Source organism: Phascolarctos cinereus, unplaced genomic scaffold (genome assembly GCF_003287225.1).
Source record: "Phascolarctos cinereus isolate Bilbo 61053 unplaced genomic scaffold, phaCin_HiC Scaffold_9;HRSCAF=440, whole genome shotgun sequence".
Lineage (NCBI taxonomy): Eukaryota > Metazoa > Chordata > Mammalia > Diprotodontia > Phascolarctidae > Phascolarctos > Phascolarctos cinereus.
The window spans coordinates 144,356,956-144,378,015 of NW_027556402.1; the positions used below are offsets into that span (position 1 = coordinate 144,356,956).

The 21,060-nt window shown below is 38.6% G+C and overlaps 3 protein-coding genes across 5 annotated transcripts in view; 1 reads left to right on the forward strand and 2 right to left on the reverse strand.

Moving 5' to 3' along the window:
* Nucleotides 1-1,865, reverse strand: part of CRACD (capping protein inhibiting regulator of actin dynamics) — a 287,106-nt gene extending 285,241 nt beyond the window's left edge. The window contains exon 1 of the mRNA XM_078148212.1: nt 1,776-1,865. The gene's annotated coding sequence lies outside the window, so the exon portion shown is untranslated. The remainder of the gene's footprint in view (nt 1-1,775) is intronic.
* Nucleotides 1,360-20,640, forward strand: LOC144455148 (uncharacterized). Its single transcript, XM_078148218.1, has 2 exons — nt 1,360-2,188; nt 20,552-20,640. Exons 1-2 carry the CDS (start codon nt 1,369-1,371, stop codon nt 20,599-20,601), a joined length of 870 nt encoding a protein of 289 aa, XP_078004344.1. The 5' UTR covers nt 1,360-1,368; the 3' UTR covers nt 20,602-20,640.
* Nucleotides 13,041-21,060, reverse strand: part of CEP135 (centrosomal protein 135) — a 105,093-nt gene continuing 97,073 nt past the window's right edge. For all 3 annotated transcript variants that reach the window (XM_078148214.1, XM_078148215.1, XM_020975320.2), the window contains 2 exons: nt 20,532-20,696; nt 13,041-15,062 (listed from right to left, as the gene is read on the reverse strand). In XM_078148214.1, the coding sequence (XP_078004340.1) occupies nt 20,543-20,696 (154 nt within the window). In that variant the 3' untranslated portion in view covers nt 13,041-15,062; nt 20,532-20,542. The remainder of the gene's footprint in view (nt 15,063-20,531; nt 20,697-21,060) is intronic.

A 21,060-nucleotide genomic window follows, 5' to 3' on the forward strand; every position in this document is an offset into this window, starting at 1 on the left:
ACCCATCTCTACTTGATGATTTAAATTTAAAAGCAATGCTTTCTTCTGATCTTAAGGTATTTCTCTCAAAAACAGTTTTTTAGAAGTAATGACGCTATATGAGGATTGTCTTCTCTAGAAAGTGAGGGTAAAAGGTATTTGTGAAGATGTTTTGTTTATGAATTTTTTTTATTAGCTCAATGAAACTGGAATATCAGGTTCAGATTCCTGAGTCACATATAAATACACTGTACAGAGCAACTGTCAGTCGTTTTATTTATTGTTTAACAATTCCTACGTGCTGGTTGTTGTTGTTGTTTTAACATAGACTAACACTGATTTAACTGACAAGTTAATGAATTGAAAATTCTCCACAGAATATTTACTACAAGCCTTTTATTGTAAATGGCTTTATCCTGTCGGTTCTTACCATCCCCCACACACCTCCTAGTAGATCAGTTTCAGGGCCATTACTGTTAACCATATTAAAATTTTAGAACACAAGGTGATGGTTTCTAAGTTTGCTTTAATATTTTGAATCAACGGCTCTTTGGGGATTTAAACATTTTCTCTTTTAAAATTCAGAAGTCAAAACATAATCATCACGACTGTAGTCTGTGAACTTCTAAAAACCAAATTAAAACGCTTTCATTTGACGCGGATGTCAATCTGTTTACCAACAACCAAGAGTGGAAACTATAGTATACATATAGCTGGCTGTCTTTGAATCCATCTACAATTATCTACGTCCATTCAGTAACACAGGCTAAGATCTCACCACTTCAGAGCCCCACAAGAAAGAGATTCTTACTACTAAAGGAAAACCACGGCAAAGATGGGGTGCGGGAAGCCACCGAAAGAATCTCGTCACTGAGCAAAGTGGAGCTTCCAGGCTCCAAGGCTTGACAAATAGGGAGAACGTCGGTCTGTCATCCCAGCCCGCAGATTTCACAGCTCATCCCAATTTAGTTGGGGGCTGGGAGCTGGGACTTCTGTGACAAATGCTTGTCAGGCATAGGTTAAACAAAGCAATGCAGCTCCGGTGGGTGACGGTTCGTGTGGAGTCAAAGTCAGATTGAGATCCCAGAGAGTGAGATTCTCCCCACAGTAACCCCACCCCACCCCCATCTCACACACCCGTCGAAACAAATGAACCCAGGAGAATACTTCTGGAAAATAATGCCACAAAAGGAAGAGAGACAATTAATTAAGGAAACCAACTCTAACATCAAGTGCTTGGTCTGCAGCCCAAGTAGCATCTCTGTGAAATAAAGCCTTCTGCAGATTTCCTTTTTTCTCCTACAGGAATAAACGCGCGCGCACACATAAAACACGCAGCCACCTCACCCCGCAGGGGAAAGAAGACTGACTTACTCTTCTTCCCTAGTTATGCTCTTCTGCTCATACCCGGGTGGCTCCCGCGCGCCCCGTCCTCCCACGGCTTCCCTGCTCTCCTTCTCTCGCGCACTGATGCTCTCCGAGGCAGCAGCAGACTCCCCAACACTCGGGGCGGATCGATACCGCTGCAAGGTCCCCCTTCTACACACACCCCTTCCCCACCCCCTATTCCCACCATACACACCCTTGCAAAGAGCCCGAGGCAGCCTCCTCCAACCACCGAGACAGCCCCGAGAAGTGCAACGGGCTTGCAGCCAGGGCAGAAGGATGCCCACGGACAAGGTCACCAGTCAGAGGCTTGTAGCAGGGGCTGCAGTCGGGGAGGTCTGGAGCGGGAGGAGCCCAGCCTGGGTCCGCTATTGTTTCAGATCGGTCCCTGGCACGCGAGGATCTCTTACCTTCTCCCCGGCTCTGCTCAGCTCTTCTCTCTACGCGCCTCCGCGCTGTGGAAAGGCGACCCGGTGGTTTCCTTCCTGGGTAAGCCAGACACCCCGAGAGCGGAACGGAGCCGAGCCGAGCCCAGCCGCAGCGAAGCGCAGCGCTACCCGCCTCTCAGCGAGCCGCACTAGCCTCCATGGCGCTTCTCGCTCCGGCCACACCACGGCACTGCAAACTCGGTCTCTCGGAGATCACATGCTCCCCCCCGCCAGCCCACTAAGCCCAACTCAGACAAGGAAAATGCACTGCCCTGCCCCTCCAGCCCACGGACCCAGCAGCCTTTCTCCTCCTCGACGACGCTGGGACGGCTACGGGGGCCTTGGAAGAGCCAGAAGTCAGCCTCATATGGCGAGGCAGAACAGCTATCCAAGTGGTCAGTGTTGCTCGCCCATTGTTCTCGCTTTCCTCCTCCCTCACACTCTACTCCCCACCCCCACCCCCCTTTAATAGGTGAGGCCCGGACAGCAAGATCTGGTTCCCTTCCTAGACAGTCTGGCTTCTGGATAAACAGGCAATGGCTCCTCTTGAGAACCTTTCTTTGAATGTAAGGATCTTAAACTTGAATTGCAGAAAGAGATGATGCCAACCCTAGGTGCCATAGGCTGTATTTCTTAGTGCCAGGAGTTGGGTTCAGAGACCTCTCAGCATCCTGTGGGTAGAGATGCCCTTTGTGAAGATAGTATTATAAAGTTGTTTGACAAAAAGAATTCTGAGATGGACTGCTGGGAAATTTGACATCAGCCACTGGCTTATTTATCCTTTTACTCAGCAGGAGGACATCCAGTAGACCCTGACTTTGGTAAATAAACCTTCAAGTCATACAGTCTTGAAAAAAATCCACCCTTCTCACTGATGAGGTCAAAACGCTACATGGAAACAGAAGTGGACAATTAAATTAATTATAGCCTTGAGTTGCTCTAAGACGAAAGGAAAGTTGGCTTTCTCTGATACTGGAAAGATCCCTGCATCAAATAACTTCACACTTGTGTGATAATGGGGCAAGTCACCTAATCTCTGGTTTCCTTATTCATAAAATGACATACTACTATGGGTACCTGTAAAGGTATGAGAAAAGGCCCTTTGCAAACTTTAAAGCATTCTATAAATATATATTAATAGTATTCATTTTAGTAGACCAGAGAAGGAAAATAATTAGGAAACCATAGTTGGTGTTTCCATAGTTGGTGTTTCCATGGAAATCCTTGAACCAAAAGTTTCTTCTTGACTTATTTTATTTCTTTATGCATAGTGTCTATCTTTAAATTGTGTCACACCAATACTTCCTCACTGGTTGGTAGTTTCATTGATGGACTCCAACTGTGACTTGAAGACATTTGAGGGTTGCTGTGGCAGAAAAGTGAATCATCCTAACAGCCAATCTGGTGATATCCTCTTCAAATTAAGCTAGATTGGTCCTTGAACAACAAATACACATTTCATCATGGGGTCCATACTGATCACTAGCATCAAACTGTAATTAAACAAACCCAAAACAAAAACTCCAAGATAAGAGGTGAAAAGGTAAACAAGAAAAAATACAGTCTTCAGCATTGAGTAGGATCTCCCAGTGTCTGACAAAGGCCCGAGAAACTTTTAAAGATAGTTTTTAAAGCAGCTTGATTTAGGTATGACTTAGATACTGTAAAAAAAAAATTGTTTCATGCTACCTTGCTTCACACCAGGCTTTTGGTTTTTGACTAATAGGAACTGTGGTGTACAAAAGAACACAGTTTATCCTTGCTCAGCTATTAATGTGACCTTGGGCAAATGACTTCCTGGCTCTAGGACTCAGTTTCTCAATCATTTAAAATGAGGGGGTTGGACTCTCATAGATGACACTAAGGTCTTTTCTAGCTGAGAACCCCATTATCTAGCTGTCCACTGCAAATGCGGTTTAGAAAAAAATATCTTGTGTCTGAATACACAAAATACAGATTTTAAGTTAGATTTTAATAGGCATTTTGTAAATTAGTAATAAAACCTTTCATAAAATGATGACCAAATTCACCAAACATTTTGCCTAGATCTTGGAGCTCCATACTGTAAATTCAAAAGACAAGAATCAGGTCTGTGATGTTTTTCTCCAGTGAATAAGTCAGCACCACATGTAACTAGGCACATTACTTTTGGGTCCTGTTATATTTTATTCAACTATCAATACCTTAGATGAAAGTATAGATGGCACATTTTTGCTTCTGATTACTCCTCCCCAAGTCTGCCCTCCCTTCTAACACCTCTCTTATCCCCTTCCCCCCTACTTTCCTGTAGGGTAAATAGATTTCCATACCCAACTGAGTGTGTATGTTATTTCCTCCTTAAGCCAAATCCTAAATCCTATGAGAGTATGGTTCACTCATTCCCTCTCACCTCTTCCCTCTTTCACTCCATTGTAAAAGCTTTTTTCTTACCTCTTTTATGTGAGAGAATTTACCCCATTCTGCCTTTCCCTTTCTCCTTCTCTTCAGTACATTCTTCTCACCCCTTAATTTTATTCCCTTCATATTCAACTCAACCTGTACCTTGTCTATATGTGTGTGTATATATATACACACACACATATATATATGTATATATTCCCTCCAACTACCCTAATACTGAGAAAGGTTTCATGGGTTACAAATATCGTCTTTCCATGCAGGAATGTAAACAGTTTGACTTTAATAAGTCCCTTATAATTTTTTTTTTTAACTTTTTCATGCTTCTCCTGAGTCTTATGTCTGAAAGTCAAATTTTCTAGTCACCCTTGGTCTTTTCATCAAGTGTGTTTGAAAGTCCTCTATTTCACTGAATATCAGTTTTTCCTCCTGAAGGATTATACTCAGTTTTGCTGGGTAGGTGATTCTTGGTTTTAATCCTAGCTCCTTTGACCTCTGGAATATCATATTCCAAGCCTTCAGTCCCTTAATGTAGAAGGGGCTAAATCTTGTGTTATTCTGTGGCACAGTGGATAGAGCACCAGCCCTGAAGTCAGGGGGACCTGAGTTCAAATTTGGCCTCAGACCAAACAGTTGACACATTCTAGCTATGTGAGCTTGGGCAAGTCACTTAACCCCGACTGCCTCACCAAAAAAATAAAATAAAATGGATATCTCAAAATACTTGAATTGTTTCTTTCTGGCTGCTTGCAATATCTTCTCCTTGTATTGGGAACTCTGGAATTTGGCTACAACATTCCTATGAGCTTTACTTTGGGGACCTCTTTCAAGAGGTGATTGGTGAATTCTTTCCATTTCTCTTTTACCCTCTGGTTCTAAAATATCAGGACAGTTTTCCTTGATAATTTCTTGAAAGATGGTGTCTAGGCTCTTTTTTTGATCATGGTTTTTAGGTCCAATAATTTTAGAATTATCTCTCCTGGATCTATTTTCTAAGTCAGTTGTTTTTCCAGTGAGATCTTTCACATTGTCTTCTAATTTTTCATTTTGGTTTTCTTTTATAGTTTCTTGATTTCTCAGAGTCATTAGCTTCCATTTGTTCCATTCTTATTCTTAAGAAATTATTTTCTTCAGTGAGCTTTTGGACCTCTTTTCCATTTGGCCAATTCTGCTTTTTAAGGCATTCTTCTCATTGGCTTTTTGGACCTCTTTTGCCATTTGGTCTAGTCTGTTTTTTAAGGTGGTTATTTTCTTCATTATTTTTTTGGGGTCTCCTTTAGCAAGCCGTTGACTCATTTTTCATGATTTTCTTGCATCACTCTTATTTCTCTTCCCAGTTTTTCTCTATTTCTCTTACTTGATTTTCAAAATCCTTTTTGAGTTCTTCCATGGCCTGGGTCTGATTCATATTTTTCTTGGAAGCTTTGGAGTAGGAGCTTTGACTTTGTTGTCTTCTTCTGGTTGTATGTTTTGATCTTCCTTGTCACCAAAGTAAGTTTCTATAGTCTTCAGGTTTTTTTCCCCCCATTTGTTTGCTCATTTCCCAGGCTAATTACTTGACTTTTAAACTCTTTATTAAGGTAGGGCTCTGCTTCTAGAGTGGAGGGAATACTTTCCCAAGCTTCAGGGGTTTTGTGCAGCTGTTTTCAGAGATACTTCTAGGGACCTGTAAGTTTTCAGTTCTTTCAAGGTGGTATGATCTAAGGAGAGGTGTTTACTTCTCTTCTGGCCTGTGCTGTGGTCTGTGAGTGACCACAAACACTCTTTTCTGCCCTGGAACTGTGAGGAAGTTTTCCTCTCCACTGCTGCCACAAGTTCTGCTATGCCAGTTCTCCTCCTCACACCAGGACTGCGACCCAGATCCAAGTATGAGCAAAGCAACAGAGTCCTATCTCAGTGCTAGTAGCAAAGAGACCCCTGTAATCTCCTTTTGATCAGTTGTTAAATCCCCTTACCATCTGTAGGCTGAGAGCTCAGGAAGCAACTGCTGCCACTGCCCTGGGCCTGTGCTGGGTCCAAGGCTGGACTGCGCTCCTCTCTCATCCAGGTCTGACAGACCATTCCTATTGACCTTCCAAGTTGTCTTTGGTGTTTGTGGGTTGAGGAGTCTGGAAATTGCCACTGCTGCCAGTGATTCAGTTCCCTAAGGCATACTCTGGGTTTATTTGGGTCTGGTCTGCACTGTCACTGCCTGCGCTGTACTGTGCTTCTTCTCTCAGCCTGGTGCAACTGTCAACCTTCCAGGTTGTCTTGGGCTGAAAATTTGTTTCACTCTGTCTTTTTGTGGGTCCTACTGCTCTATAATTTGTTTAGAATCATTTTTTTCAGGTATTTGGAAGGGCTTGGGGGAGAGCTCAAGTGAGTCCCTGCCTTTACTGTCATCTTGGCTCTGCCCCTTAGATGACACATTTTTAAAGTTTTCAGATGACAGAAAAATAGCTAACATAGCTGGATGATAGAATCAGAGTACATTAAGAATTTGAAAGACTGAAACTCTGATCCAAATCTATAAGATGAAATTAAATAGGAATAAAATTTTAAAGTCCTTTGTTTCAACTTCAAAAAAATCAACCACAAAAACAGAATGGGAAAGCAATTCACTTCATTTTTTTTTACTTTCATGTCTACACAATATTTAATATGCATTACCTTATTTGAGCCTCACAACACCATGTGGTAGTTATTTTTATCATCCCCAGTTTAAAGATGATGAAACTGAGGTTGAATGGGCCACAGACTTGCCCATGTTCACATGGCTATTAAGTTTCTGTGAGGAATTGTGCTGACATCTTCCTGACTGACTCCAGGTCAAGTGCTCTCTAACCTGCTACAGCATGCTGCCTTTCCAAGGTAGAGCATATGCACTGTTTTTAAAATTTTTATTATTTTTAGTTTTCAACAATCACTTTCATGCACTTTTGAGTTTTAAGTTTTTCTCCTCCTCCTTTCCCCCTCTCCGTCCCCAAGACGGTACACAATCTGATATAGGCTCTACATACACATTCTTATTAAATATATTTTCACATTAGTCATGTTGTAAGGAAGAATTAGAACCAATAGGACGGACTACAAGAAAGAGAAAACAAAATAAAACAGAAGGAAAAAAAGAGCAAATAGTATGCTTTGATTTGCATTCAGACTCCATAGTTCTTTCTCTGGATGCGCTTAGCATTTTCCATCATGAGACTTTTGGAGATGTCTTAGATCCTTGCATTGCTGAGAAGGGCTAAGTCTATCAAAGTTAGTCATTGGACAACGAGTGGCTGTTACTGTGTATGACGTTCTCCTGGTTCTGTCACTTCACTCAGCATTGGACCATACAAGTCTTTCTAGGTTTTTCTGAAGTCCACCTGCTCGTCATTTCTTATGGCACAATAGTATTCAGTTACATTCACGTACCACAACTTATTCAGCCATTCCCCAATTGATGGGCATCCTCTCAATTTCCAATTCTTTGCCACCACAGAAAGAGCTGCTATAAATATTTTTGTACATGTAGATGCTTTTCCCATTTTTATGATCTTTTTAGGATACAGCCCTAGAAGTGCTATTGATGAGTCAAAGGAAAGCAATTCGTTTCAAGAAGACTTGAGGGGTTTAATGGACTTAAGATCAATATGAAGATACATACCAAGGGGAAAAAAACCCCAAAAACCAAAACCCCAAAGCAGACTTGGGCTACATTAATACTATGAGAGTCCAGAACATAGGAACTTCTAGTCTGTTGTACCCTATGCTGGCCAGACCATACCTGGGGAATTGTCAGCTGTTCTGAGCAAATGCAGAGGAAGATGAAAAGGTCAGCAAATGAGTGGAAACCATGCTACTCATTGAGGATCAGCTGGAAGAAATGGGAATGTGTAGCGTAGAGAAGATGGTGCCATTTGGTAGTGGGTGGGAAGGAAGGATATTTAAAGGCTTACCACACGTAAGATTTGTTTTGCCTGACTAATAAGCGCAGAAGTAGAGCTAATGGGTGTACAAGTTTTGTTTCGACATGGGGGAGTGGGGGCGGGGGAAATTGTTAGAGCAGTTAGAGCGGTCCAAAAGCTGATGTGGTAGTTCTGTTATTTAAATTAAGGTCAAGTGGAAGCTGATGTAGAGGGAATTGATGTTTCGGATGATGTGTGAGGTCCCTTCCAGTCCTAAGAGTCTATGAAAATCCACTTTACAAAGATTTAGACTTAAAAGATCACAGAGTAGTTATGTGCTTCATTCAGCAGGGCAAGTTCTTCCAATTTAATGTGCTCCTGAGGTAGTAAAAGGAGGAAAGAAACTGGATTCTTTCTATATTACTCCCAGTGTATGACAACTTGGCTTTGAGTATCCTGTAGCCATCAGCAAATATCCATGTCCAATGTTAAACAGGCAGTTGGTTTTCTTAACCCTCCCAAACATTAGAGAAATGGTTTCCAACTACACAATAGTAAGTGTACTATTAAAGTCCACTGAGAAAATACCTAATGACAAAATGATGTTTGGTGTACATATGGGTTCAATAAGGCATTTGCAATAACTCTGATGCCCCCAGGTTGCAAAGCACTGCATTAGAAGACAGATGCTTCATACAGAACCATAGTGAAAACTGGGAGCACCCTGTCCCATTTAGTAATTTCATTATTTCAAGATCATTTTTGCTTTTTTAACCTTAGTTGAGAAAAATATTAACATAAGCTATACAACAATGGAACACTAAGTTATCATTGCAGGAACTGGGGTTTCCTTTAACTTTCTTCTCCCCTAGTATTCAGCACAGTATTTTGCACAAAGTAGGTAAACGTTTTACTGAAATAACACTATTTAAACATTTTTATGTCTATCTTTTTACTATCACAGCTGTGCGGGGGGGGGATTCACAAGCCCTCTGAACCTTTGGCAATACCTTACTTCATTCTTGTACATGGAAAAAGCTGAAGATTATAAAACTGTGCTGACTAGGTCCATGATCTCAATTGGGCCCTCACTGTGGCAAGGCAATCCTTTTACACCTCTATAATTAATCCACTATCTTACCCTAGTCACTTCTCCAAACCTTTTCACCCTTTCTTAAACGTCTCATGGTTCCCTCTCTCCCCGCCCTTTTAGCTGAAAACCTTACCTTATATTTCACTGAAAAATTTGAGGGCATTTACCAACAGCTTTCTCACCTATCTTCCCCCTCTCATCACTCAGAAAGTCTTCTCTCACTATCTCCTTCACCTGTCTTATGTGAAGAGTTGGTCCTTCTCCTTGCTAAGACAAACACCTCTATATGCACAAGTGATCCCACTCCATCCTGTGCTCTCCTAGAGGAGATTGCCTCCCCTATCATCCCTCCTCTCTAAATTTTGCTCCCTCCCTCACATCTGGCTGCTTCCATGCTGCCTAGAGACATGCCCATGTTTCCTACAGCCTCAAAAAAACCCCCAAAAACCCAAACCTTCACTTCATCCATTTCTGCTAGCTATTTCTCCTCCCTTTCAGGGCTAAACTCCTAGGTGCCTTCACTTGCTTTCCTTCCACTCTCTTAACTCTCTGTAGTCTGGCTTCTGAATCATTCTACTTAAACTGCTCTCTCTCCAAAGTTACTAATGATCTCTTAATTGTCAAATCTAAAGGTCTTTTCTCAATCCTCACCCTTCTTGACCTCTGCAGCATGTGAAACTGGGGGTCACCTTTTCTCCTCGATACCATGTTTTCTCTAGGTTTTCATGCTGCTGCTCTCTCGTAGTTTTCCTCCCTAACAATTCCTCAGTCTCCTCCAATGGATCTTCATCTAGGCTGTGAGTACTTGGACTGCTATATGCAAGAAGATTATCACAAAAGTATTTTTAACTACCTCTAATGAAGAGAAGTAGAGAAATTGCTTAAAGAACTTGATAAAATCCTCCAAATCTAGTTAAAATATGCTTTGATACTCAATTCCAATGCAGAGGTGGTCATGAAAGAAGATGGGAAAAATATATTGGGGTTAAGAAATGAAGAGTTCAGAGGCTTATTATATTGCTCAGTAATCTAATTTATATATCACTTTAAGTAATTTGAAGTGTTGGGTATAACAAATATTGAATGTCACATAAAACACTGAGAATGTCATTGTTGTATAATGAATTTAAAGATGTGATTGGAGCCAGAAGACTCGAGTTCAAGGCCTGCTGCTTATATTTACTGGCTTTGAGACCTTGGACAAGTTCTGTAACCTTTCATTTCCCCTCTTTTCTGTTTGAAAGCTCCCCAAACTCCTTTGTTTGATCTTTGTACAAGTCATGCCCACTAACCATAAGGATCCCCTAAAGCTCAGTCCTGAGCCCTCTTCTTTTTCCTCCATACAATTTCACTTGGTAATCGCATCAGCTTCTGTGGATTCAATTATCATCCCTATGCAATTGAGTCTCAGATCTTTTATCCAGTCATAACTTCTCTCCTGACTCCCAGTCTCACCTCTCCAAACGCCTACTGGACATCTTGACCTGGATCTCTTACAGAAATTTTAAACCCAACATGTACAAAAGAGAACTATCTTTCTCTGTCAGCCCTTTCTTCTTCTTTTCCTTTCACTGTTAAAGTTACTAAGGCCCACAACTTAAGTATCATTCTTGACTTCCCACTTTTTTTCCACTCATCATCATATCCAATCTGTTGCCAGGCCCTGTGGATTTTACCTTTGTGACATTTCTTGTACACACCCCTTTCTTCTGATTGCCAAAACCCAGGTCCAGGCCCACATCACCTCATGACTGTATTATTTCAGAGCCTTCCGGTTGGTCTCCCTAACCCCTCTTCCCCTCGAGTCCATTCTCCACTTAGCTCCCAAACTGATCTTCCTCAAGTGCAGGTCTGACCACTTCAGTCCCCTGTTCAATAAACTCCAGTAGTTCACTATTGTCTCTACGATCAAATATAAAAGGCTGTTTGGCTTTTAAAGCCTTTCATAACCTGGCTCCAGCCTACCTTTCTGGTCTTCATACACTCTTACTTCTTTTCCACATCCTCTAATCCAGGGACACTGACCTCTATGTTGTTCCTTACATAAGACACTTCATCCTACTAGGTATTTTCACCGGGTATAACCCATGCCTGGAATTCCCTTCCTCCTGGCTTATTTGATTTCATGTCTAATCAAAAATCCAACCTGCTACAAAAAACCTTTCCTGGTCCCACTTAATGTTAGTGTCTTTCCTATGTTGTTTATAATTTAACCTATGTGTATTGTTTGCACATGGCTGCTAACATGTTTTCTTTCCCATTGGAGTATGAGAGCTCCTTGAAAGCAGGAACTGATTTCACACACTCCCTCTTTTTGTTTTGGAGGCAACTGGAGTTAAATGACTTGCCCAGGGTCAAACAGCTAGCCAGTATCGGAGGCCAATTTGGACTCAGGTCCTCCTGACTCCAGGGCCAGTGTTCTAACCACTGCACCACCTAGTTGCTCCCTCCATCCCCCCCCCCTTTTTTTTTTTAATATCCCTGGGGTTAGGACAGTGGTTGGCATACAGCAGGCACTTAAGAAAGCTTTTTTACTTACCTGTGTAACACTTTCTCACCTTCTTCACTCAAAAAAAAAAAGAATGCCCATACTATTTATTTACAAAAGAATATTGATATCTTTTCACTTTAAGACAATAAAAGGGGTCAGAAACGATAATTTAAATAGTGGGGGGAAAAAACAGAAAGCAATCTGAATATCGTGATAGGAGTTGGTGTGGGTTGAACAATAGGCATTTAAAGCTTAGTCACTCACTAATGTGACTCCCAATTTGAGAAAATGAACATAAACAATTATTTTGCTGAGAACATGATGGCATGAGTGAGAAGAGTGAGCCCAGGCCTATAAATATACTTCTGACCTATTCTCCTCCTGTTTTCTTCTTCCTCATCCTTCCATGCCTGAACAGATTTCAGACTTTGAGTGACCTCATTCCTCTCCAGGTTGCCTTCTGGGCTTCTTCTACCATGGCCTAGAAACCTCTTCCTCCTGGAAGCTCCCTCCCTCCAGCCCTGAAGCCTCTCCCCTTGATTGGATGACTCTTCCTAGAACTTTCACTGAAGGAGTGCCCAGGCCAGCCGTATCTCATTCCTCTCCAGACTGCATTTAGGACATTCTCTATCATGCATGCCTCTGCTCCCAGGACCTTTGTTCTCCACCCTTATTCTCCTTTCTGCTTCCCTTTATGTACTGTCTCTCCCCCAATTAGAGAGTAAGTTCCTACGGGGCAAGGATGTCTTTCTGCTTGAATTCTGTATTCCCATGGCTTAGCTTAGTACCCAGCATATAGTAAGCCTTAATAAGCACTTGTTGACTGTTTGCTGACTTTCTTTAACTCCTCCACAGGCAATCACTAGTTACTTTTTTCTTCTAATGCGGTCTACTGATACAGCAGACTGTTCAGTCTTTTTCCTTAGAAAATTTAATCTTATCCATTTCACATCTTTAGCTTTTCTGAATGTGGGTGACTCCTAATAATAACATTTGTTTAGCATTTTATACTCTTCAAAGCTTTCATATGCAGTATCTCATCTTATTTTACCTAATGCCAACTCATGCATCTCCCCCCCCCCACCAACTATCTGATATTCTTCTCCGGTAGAAATTAAACTCTACCCTTTGCTTAAAATCCCCATTACATTGCCTTACCTGTCTTTCAAGGACCAAACCTGAATGATATATTCTAATCTTTACCTCCTTTAAACAAGTATTTTATTAGCAATCTATTTTTTTTTATTCTTTATCTATCTCTAGGATATATTTTTCCAACTTTATTTCCAGTCATCTGAGACCACAATTCCTGCAATCTACTTTTCACTTGCTATCATATAGTCCCTTGTCTCTTCATTCTAACAGGTACAAAATATCAAAAATTAACAATCACATTAATGAACATTAATATTTCTTATTTTACACTACAAAACTATGATAATGAACTAATGTGCTTAGTTACCACTTTTTGAATGGCTTTGACAAAACCATCAAACAAAACAAAGATCTGGCAAAGTAGTCTTACATTTGCTATTTGATCATTTACAATTATTATGGAACCAATTTATTTGACTTCTGGCCTATTCATATTTTAACAGATCTGTTAGAACAGGATCTGTTGTATTTCAGTAAGAACATTATAAATGATATCAAACTCATAAATATATGTTGCATATAAAATGAAATGAGCAAAGAGACTTCATCTTTTTTCAAATATCTGCAACAAACTACATGATTTTAAATAAATATTTAGGATCAGAATCCACTGTATTTTAAAAGATAAAATATTACTGCTTTTTTCATTTTATGACATGGTAGTTATGAAAATAAAAATTACAGTTAAAATATAAGTAAAAAGAATTATAATTGAAGATAAACAAAATAAAATAGCTAATAAAAATTTCTTATTGTTACACTGAGGGGTAGTTAAAAGAGAGCAAAAGCCATTATTTCTCTTATCCTATGTACAATTACTTATTTAAATGTTTTGCCTATAACACTGGGAACAATACCATTTCTCTTGCTTGTACTTTGCAACGATCCAAGAATTCGCATTAGTGAAATGGCATATAAACAATTACCATATTAAATAAGGTGGAAAAATAAGCCATACCACACATGCATATATCAGTTTTGAGTTATTACAAAGGTCAGATATGGAACATTTAAAGCATAATATTAGGTTTCTTAAAGATAAAAAAACACTACAAAACAAAAAATTTATTTTTATTAAACTATAGTGGGAAGAAGAATATAACCAAATAATTGGTTAAGCTCTTCTATTATTTTTCTATATTAGTTTTTACTATTTTATTGTAATAAAATATAAGTATCTGCTTTTTTCAATGTGTATAACTTTTTTTTTACTATTATAGTAATTGAAGTATTTTTAAAAATTCCTTTTGTTACTGCTTGCACGTGCCTAAATTCTTTGAAAGCATAATTTGAAAATATTAAATAAATTGTAACATACAACCTCAGAAGAAAAAATGAAAAGCCATGTTAGAAGTATGCTGGAATTTTAAACTACTTGACTATATTTACCTTGTAAAGTTGTTAAATCTTAAAGATTTCCAGTTTATTAAATTTAAGATTTCATTTGGAAAATTTTTTAGATCTTTCCTTTACATGAAAACTCATTTAGAAGAAAGTCTTTTAGATTCATTTTGGAAAAATCTGCATTGTGAAAAAATGTTCATGCGATGGGATAAAATGTTATAATACTATAAATAATACATAAATATACACCTTTATCAAAATATTTCTCATTGATAATACAAAAATTTTAAAATAATGTGTCATTATTTACTTCACATAGATTCTTGTTACTACATAAGACCTGAATAAATTCAATCACCACCCCATTCCAGTGATAGATAGCAAAAACCTGTGAATTGATCATTTTTCATTTGAAGAAAAAAATTAAGGGTGATGGCAAAGCATCAAGGTTGACCACTCTTCACAAATGTGTAGAAGTTGTGAATTATAAAACACAGATATAAAAAATGCAAACACACTTGAAAAAAACATTGTATGTATACATATTTATATTAGAGTATTTATAAAAACATAGGTAATCAAAGCAAAATATGCATATTCTTACATATTAGTTCACAGTATAAATAAACTTTGGGGAGCTATTTGATTTAAAAACAGTGAAAACAACACAAATATCCTATCAGTTATTAAAACCAGTACGTATTCTGTTTATATCATACCAATTAAAATGTATGCAAGCACATTAAAAAAAAGTATCTCTCCACATAAATATGCACTGATTCAAAGAAATCTTGACAGAGGTAGAATCCATGTTAACCTTCATGATTTTCAGGAATAAGTATTTCAAAGCCAGTTAATATTTCCAGTACTGCTCTGTCTTAAAGATCCATATGGCCTAGTTTTTGAAGACAGCAACTCTGTTGGGGAAAAATTTTGCAGTTATTCACTATACTGGAGGAAGAAATGAAAGTCAGAAATTTCTTAATTGAATCAAATCTCAGTTGCAGATAAAATGATATGACTGGAGCTAAAGAATTTACATTTTAATGTCTCTCTCGGAGCTTTTAAAAATGATTATGGGATATCCTACATGAGGCTGTTTTTAAACTCTTAAAATTTATTCAAAGTTCTATTTGTAGTACACGTATGACTATATGTGTACAACATGATAAGTGTGATACATGTATGGCCTGCTGACTCAGAAAAATTGTCAAAGACAAAGTGCAAAAAACTTATTACGTTTATTGCAATAAACATGGTCTTCAAATTAAATGCCTGTGTAATTAAACATTTTGCCTTGCAGTTACTTTATGTACACACATATATCAATCATCAATTTTACAAAGTTAAAACACAATAAAATCAATATTAAAAATAGATGCGACATAATTTCAGTCCTATATTCAAAAGGTATTTTAGGATCCTTTAGGCTTTAGGGTGATTTTTATAAATTATCTTTATAAATATCAAATCCTTTTATAACAGACATTAACAGATGACCTTAGATTTGTATGTTTTAAAGTTTTCAAAGTATTTTTACCTACAGTATCTCACACCATCCTCACAAACACCATATATGGTACCAGGGCAGGTATTATTCTCTCCTTTTGAGAGAGGAGGAAACTGATGGTCCAAGAGCTTTGATTGTGGTTACATGAATAATAAGAAGATGAATCAGACACTCTAACAACTAGTCCAAGCTAGAATGGTAAACTATTATAAGAAAAGTAGATCCTCAGATATCACACATTAAATACTTTACATTAAATATAACATGTAAAACATGTATATTTATCCTATCTGAAACAATAACACAAAATTGTAAGGGCTCTGCTTCCAATGTAGAGGTGGCACCTGCCACTCATTTTTGTCTTTCTCCATCTCTTCTTACTTGTATTCCCTGGATCATGGAAAGCCTCTCTAGGGATTACAAAATTCTGGACAGTAAAATGAAGAATCTGGGGACACAGAGGTGGTTTTTATCCCAATGCAATCTGAAGGACATCAGAAAAGAAAGTAGATTTAGGAAACTACTAGCTTAGGAAATTATACTGGACATTATGATTTGGCTTTCTGAACCAAGGAGAGTGAAGGGCTTCTGGTCAGGAATGGAAGCATCTAAGGAGGCCTGGGAATACCTTGGTTACTGGAGAATGGTTGATTTGATTAAGAGGACTTTAAATGAAAAAGGGGGGATGAAGGAGAAAAATATTCAGGCATAGCTGCTACATCAGGCACTACAGAGCACAATAAGAATGACAAAAGAAATAGGAGGAGAGCCACTCTACAATTTATAGGAAACAAGGAAGGGGGTGGGGGTGTGGTCCCATAGCATGATCAAAAACAGTTTGCTAAGGATCAAAAGAAGCAATATAGCATTTGGAGTCAAGTACAGCATGCCAGGCCAGACCAGCTGAAATAAATGGATAATGAATTACTGACATATCACTAGGCTGGCATGAAGGAAGAGTAAAGACAGGGGTTTTCACCTATTTGTAAGGGATGCTCTCTGTTTAAAAAGAAACAAAATACCAGCAGATAAAGTCTTGGCAGTTACCATACAGAGGGTAGGAATCACGAAAAGATACTGATATTTGAGATTTGATTCTGATTAATAAGGGAAAACAAATTGGTGAAAATAGATGAGGCCTCCTCACTTGATGAGTTCAAGAGCTCTGGTGTGTTCAACAATCATCTATGCAGATAGCTTCCAGATCTAACTATCCACTCCTAATCTCCATCCAGCACTATTTCTATATCACAACTGCCTACTGGACATTTTGGGATAAATGTCCTGTGGGCAGACGTGTCTAAAACATCTTTTTCCAAACCTTCATCTCTTTCAAATGTCCCCTATTTCTATAAAAGAGTACCACCACCCATCCAGTCATCCAGATTATCAAAAATGGTGCCATCCTCAACTTCCTGATTTCATCCCAAGTAATCTAATCATGGAAAAATTATATTGTTCCTACTTTCATATCTCTTATAAAGATCTCTCCTTTCTATTCTCTCAACCATCACTTCTTACCTGGATTATTGCACTGTCTCTTAATTGGTTTCCCTGCCTCTAATCTCTCTTCCCTCTAATCCATCCTCCACACAACTATCTAAGTGAATTTTCCTTAAGTACAGGTCACTCAATAAACTTCAGTGGTTGTCTCCTACCTCTAAGACCAATTATAGATCCTCAGGCTCTTACAGCTATTCACAAAGTGGCTCCTTCCTATATTCTTAGCCTTATCACTCCCCCCAACATACTCCATAGTATAGGCATACTGGCTTACTTGCTGTTCCTCACACACAATACTCTATCATCTTGATTGTCCCCCATGCTTAGAAGATTCTCTCTCCTCACCTCCTCCTCTCTGAATACCTGGTTTCCTTCAAGACTCCACTCAAGATTTAGCCTCTTTAGGAAGCCTTTCCTGGTCCCTTTCTTTCTCCCCTTGCCAGACGTCAATACCTTTTCCTCCAAGGATATATTATACATAAAGTGCATATACTCTTAGATATAGCTATATGTGTGTTTGTGTGTAATGCCAATCAGTACTTATTAATTGATGATGAAAGCTTGGAGTGGCAAAAACCATGTCATCAGGTAATGTTAAGCCTACTCTAACATGACTTATATTTTAAGTAGATACCAAGAACTTCAAACAAAGAATGGGTTCAAAGATCCAACTGCATAACTACAAGTTGTGACAAGAAAGCAATTCATATGAAAAGAGACCTAGAGGTTCTAATGGACTAAAAACGCAATATAAGTAGCAATTATGATACAGAAGCTAAAAACTATTATAATCTTAGGCTAAATTAATATTAGCGTGATGCCCAGAATGAGGAATTTGATAGCTCTGATGTACTAAGAAAGTGTCAGATGCCTGCGTGATTATATCTAGTTCTGGGCAATTCACTTAAGAATGGTAAAGGAAGGGACAGCTAGGTGGCACAGTGGATACAGCTACAGCTTTGGAGTCAGAAGAACCTGAATTCAAATCCAGCCTTACTCTTTAAATATTTGAGAAGACTTAGGTAGGACATGATGTAATCTCCAAATATTTAAAGAGTTACCACAGAGAAGAGGGATTAGATTTGTTCTGTTTGGCCATGCAGTGTAGAACTGGTATCAACTCTTAAGGAAGCAGATTTCAGATCAACCTAAGGAAAAAATTTCCTAGTAATAAGAGCTGTTCAAACATAAGATGAACATCTTAGTTGGGTAGGGAAGTTCCAATTACTGGAGGATTTCAAGGCCAAGTATGGATGACAACCAGTGGTAACACAGAGCCATATTCTCTTCCAGTCTTTAGGACTATACTCCCTTTCTCAACAAGCCTTGGTTGGGGACACGGATGCTCATACTAGTTGGATAAGCAGCAAGTCACCAATTATTAATCTTCCAGTAGAATGGTGGACAATTGGGCTTTATCATCTGCCCTACTTAAGTACCTTGGAAATCACCAGGCCTATTAGCTCTGTAGCTGAACCCCAACTAGATGTGTTTTCTCTCTCTTCCCTAATTAGAGCTCCTGGAAAGTAGGAACTGTCTTGTTTTTCTATTCCCAGCACTTAACACAGTGCTTAGCAAACAGTAAATACTAAATACTTTTCTATCCAATTATCCACCTTATATGCTCCTTATATACATTCTATCTCTTGCTTATGTGCCTTTGCACTTGCTCTCTCCTCTGCCCAGAATGCACCTCATGTCCACCTCACAGAATTCCTCTCTTCCTTCAATGAGGCTCAGACAATACCTTCTACATGAAGGCTTTCCTGATTCTCCTAACTACTAATACCCTCCCTGCCAAATTACCATTTATTTAACTACTTGGTATTTATTTTTATTTATTCTCTTTATATTTATTCTGAAGCTACATATATAGGTACTTGCTGTCTTACCCTTAAAGAATGTAAGGTTTTTTAGAATAAGAATCATTTCATTCACTATATTTGCATCTCCAACATCTAACTGTGCATGGCACAAAGGCACTTAATAAATGCTGACTGGATCAATATGCAAAATACAAAGCAAATACAAGGACATTCCTGTCTCTAACCTCTGCCCATTCTCCTTTTCCTCCCTGGTTATCCAAATTCTATTTATCCTTCAAGATCCAGATGAAGTTGCATACTCCCTAAAGTTTTTCCTGACTTTGCTAGCCTACAGTGATTATTTTTTATTTTTTCTCTGAGGAAATGCTTAATGTTTACATTTGTCATTGGTCCCTTCATGTCATGTCACCTTGGGTTATCTCATAAATTATCTCATATCGTCATTTACATTTTCATGTGTAATAAATTCCTATCCACTCTGCTAGCAGCACCTCGTCTACAGAACTACGCCCAATGCCCCCACCATGTACTACTCTTCTCTTCAGATCTCACACAGCACTTTGTCTTGTAACTCTCTAATGTCTTTATTGCATCATGCTCTTTTTTATAGCTCTCAGTGTTGTCATCTTATCTCACTACTAGACTAGAAGGTTTTTGTAGGCAAGGACCATGGCTACTAAATACTATTCAGTATCAAGGACAGTGCTTGGCACACATAAAAAGCACTTAATGAAGGTGTGTTCTTGTCTCTCTAATTTTCATTTTAAATACTAAAAATCTATGAACTTGGTTACAGAGACAATCAACTACATTTCTTTGCATTTCTGCGTAGGGCCTATTAGGGAATGGCAGTATGGTGTTGGGATTAGATGGCCAGATTTAGTCTGAGACGACGATTCTACTCTCAATTCTATTGTTCCTTCTCTACATATCATCTTGGGCACATTATTTCATTTGTTCAAGCATCACTGCATTCAGACACAAAATGAGATATAAAAAAGGTGGCTTAGTGGCATAGCATAAGGTCCACAGCACCTGGACTCAGGAAGCCCTAAGTTCTAATCCTCCCTCAGATACTCACTAGCTGTGGGACCCTGAGCAAGTCACTTACTCCTGCAGCCTTCATTTCCTCAACTGTAAAGCAGGGCCAACACAGCACCTAATCTCACAGGGTGGTTGTGAGGAGTAAGTAAGCTAAACTATGGAAGGTCATTTTCAAACCTCTAAACACTGTTTACTGTTATTATTAATTAAATGAGGATATTACTACTTGTACAACTTTACCACACAGGGCTATTGTGAGAATTAAATGAGATAATATAGGGAAGTTTTTTTAACTGTAAAATGTAATATAATTATAGGTTGTTTTTTTATTTTTATTATTATTATTATTATTATTACGGACACTCCATTACATGTTGAATGAATGAAAAATGGCTTTTAAGGTTTGTGTTCTAAAAGGAAAAAGCTTCAGTCTTCTTGGAAAATTCATGTATTACTCTTCCAAGCACACAACATCATATACATATATACATCATAATACATACCTTTCTGTTTCTTATCTCAGGTGTGAGTGATCAGGTGAATGTGAAGGAGACCTACGTAAAGGAGACCTAAGTGAAGGAGATCTACGTGAAGGAGATCTACATGGAGAAGAGGTCCACAAAGTTGTAGCAACACCATGTCGACGCATCTCCTGGATTGCCCGTTCTCTGTTAATAATATAATAAAATTTGTCAAATCCAAGAGATGTATACTAAAATCATCACTTTAAATTCTAATACTAAGATTGACAAAAAGAAAAGATTTTAATTAAACAGACAGATATCCCACATATATTAGTCGAATCTGTCATGCAATGAAAAATGGAGAAATAATTCTATTATATTCATATATATGGGAGAAGCACAAATCCATGTTGTTCTATTCCTAATAATTCTTAGAAATAATATATGAAATGAATTGAAAAGGGTATAACCAATGTACTCATTTTGGTAATTTTGACAACTGATGTAGGTCACTGCCTAATCATGGAATTTCAGAGTTGGAAAGGACCTTGGTGGCTATCTAGCTCAA

Coding starts and splice junctions, on each gene's coding strand:
- LOC144455148 (XM_078148218.1), top strand. CDS start 1,369: ATGCTCTTCTGCTCATACCCGGGTGGCTCCCGCGCGCCCCGTCCTCCC. Junction 2,189..20,551: donor GCAGAACAGCTATCCAAGTG/GTCAGTGTTGCT, acceptor TTCTTATCTCAG/GTGTGAGTGATCAGGTGAAT.